The 2,192-nt window shown below is 42.9% G+C and overlaps 1 protein-coding gene across 1 annotated transcript; it reads right to left on the bottom strand.

The window, feature by feature from the left end:
* Positions 1-403: 403 nt before the first annotated feature.
* On the bottom strand, positions 404-1,420 carry LOC145665175 (uncharacterized). The gene has a single exon (XM_081732460.1). The coding sequence runs from the start codon at positions 1,418-1,420 to the stop codon at positions 404-406; it is 1,017 nt and encodes a 338-aa protein (XP_081588586.1).
* Between the last annotated feature and the right edge of the window lie 772 nt (positions 1,421-2,192).

Below are 2,192 nucleotides of genomic sequence, written 5' to 3'. Positions count from 1 at the left end.
GAGAAGGACCTTGGAGACTTTCCAATTAGGTGGATAGAAGCCTGTGCGTAATATGAAGGTGTAGATAGATGCTAGGAGCTGTAGAAGTACTGGGGGAGGCGCCTTGATGAGCGTATACGTGATAGAGTCAAAGCTCGGAGCTGTTGAGCGTTTTCGGTGGATGATCGCTTGGATATCTGCCGAAAGAATTTCAGAGGTTAGGTCATTATCAGGTTCCAAAATATGTGTACAGTCAGGTTGGAGAAATAGGTTATGTGTCACAAAATCGTGCTATGCGACGATAAATTGGTCTATTAACCAGGTCTTTGGAATTTTCCAGTAAGTAATTTGAATTTTTGGCCAATATTGAGTAGGATTGGATTTAATGGAAAGAGAATTACAGACTCGCGTCCACTGTCGGCGCTTATAGGCAGAGATAATTAGAGACCATTCTGTTCCATTCGCGATGGAGGCGAAGTGCGTCAGGATTTCGAGTTCGTTGATAGTCCCTAAAGGCTTGTCGTGATGCAGTGATGATTTGACGATATTGAGGTGGTACAGGCGGTTTATGGGGGAAACGCATCTTAAGAGGTATATTATCTTGAGCTGCTTGTAAGATTGTCTCTTGAATTTTGTCGGTAAGATGGTAAAGATCCTGTTGAGAAGTAGGAGCAGGTACGGAATGCAGTACTCTGGTAATATCTGATTGGTAAGTGTTCCAGTCAGCATGCTGATAGTCATAGTATTTGATAGGCTCAGGCTGTCGTGTGGGTTGTATAGGTGAGGTGATATCAATCAAAATTGGAGCGTGATCACTGCCAAAAGGCGGGAGAACACGAATGTTTGCGATATTGATCGTGGTAGAGGTTATGATGACATCAGGGGTTGTATCGCTGATTGGTCTTGAGGCAGAAGGAAGATCTTTGATTTCAGCTGTCAGGTGATTTTGGACATAGGTTATGAAGTGTGTACGTTCTCGATTCGACCGGCTATGGAAGTTGATATCTGACATAATGATATAGTGGTAAAAGTGATTGTTGATATAATGAAAGAAGTCATAGGGAATTGGATGTCCTGGACGAACATAGATAGTAGCTACTGTTATGGTTAGGGATTTAAAGTAGATTGCATTAAGATTATGTTCTGGTAGAGGCTGGAGGAGATTGTGGGGTAAAGTATGAGTGCGGACAGGAAGATGTCGGTAGCAGCCTATTGCTGTTCCGCCTTGCGCTCTGAGGACATTTCTGGCACAGTCATAACGAAATAACTTATATCCAGGAATTTTGAATGGTGAACTGGGTGTAAGAAATGTTTCATTGAGCGCAAAGGCACATACTTGTTCTTCACGTAGGAGTTGTTCGAAAACGAGTTTATGTTTTAAGACGGATCGAATATTTAAGAACAAGGAAGTGAAAACCATAAATCTAAGAGTCCAAATCATGTTGAAGTTCAATGGGGTGGAAAGTGAAGTGTACGTGAGGTCCTGAGTAGGTGGCTTGAAGCTGGACTTTAAACAGAGACTTGGTAGTGGTTGTGATTTGTAGTAGGATATGGTCTCCAAGAAATGGATGAACATTTTGAAGAACGATAGTGGTAAATCGTATCATGTCTTCTATGGTGATTGGGTCTCTGATGGAGTTATTGGTAGGAGTTGATTCGTCGTTTGTACGGACAGATAGTTAGATTTGGTTTATCTGGTAGAGGTTGCGGTTTAGCCTTACATTTGTAGGAATGGGTAGCACGAGTTTCGGAGCAGGTATTACATTTAGGAGTGGCTTGTAGATTGGGGCAGGATTTGGTATTGTGATTGCCAGTGCAGTATCCACAGATAGGAGTTTTGGTGCATTGAGCAGTGGTATGTTGATTGTATTCTTGGCAACGTGCACAACGTACTGATAAAGGAGCTGGAGTTTTAGAAGGTTCTACGCGATGTCTTTTACAATAGATGGAAGCACCGTAAAGAGGGAGGTCATCGATGGTATCTTTAGAATTGGTGAGCACTCGTACCATATAGGTAAGTCCATTTTGGCTGATGATTCGAATACATTTTGTGATTTCATGTCCAGCATAGCGTAGTTCGTCTTCGATTTCTGCGTCAGTGTAGTCTGGAGGTACACCTCGGATGACGACTGAGAGTTGTGGAGGTCGCCGAGGGGTAGGCGGTTGTTTTTTGGAGGAAGGTGAAAGGCATTGCATAGTAACCTGTGGGCCAA

This window comes from Thermobia domestica, chromosome 11 (assembly GCF_964235325.1).
Source record: "Thermobia domestica chromosome 11, izTheDome1.hap1.1, whole genome shotgun sequence".
In the NCBI taxonomy this organism is placed as follows: Eukaryota; Metazoa; Arthropoda; class Insecta; order Zygentoma; family Lepismatidae; genus Thermobia; species Thermobia domestica.
This window is presented reverse-complemented; position numbering and strand designations above follow the sequence as displayed.

Bases quoted from the DNA above. Each gene is read 5' to 3' on its own strand.
- LOC145665175 (XM_081732460.1), bottom strand. From the start codon at position 1,420: ATGATTTGGACTCTTAGATTTATGGTTTTCACTTCCTTGTTCTTAAAT.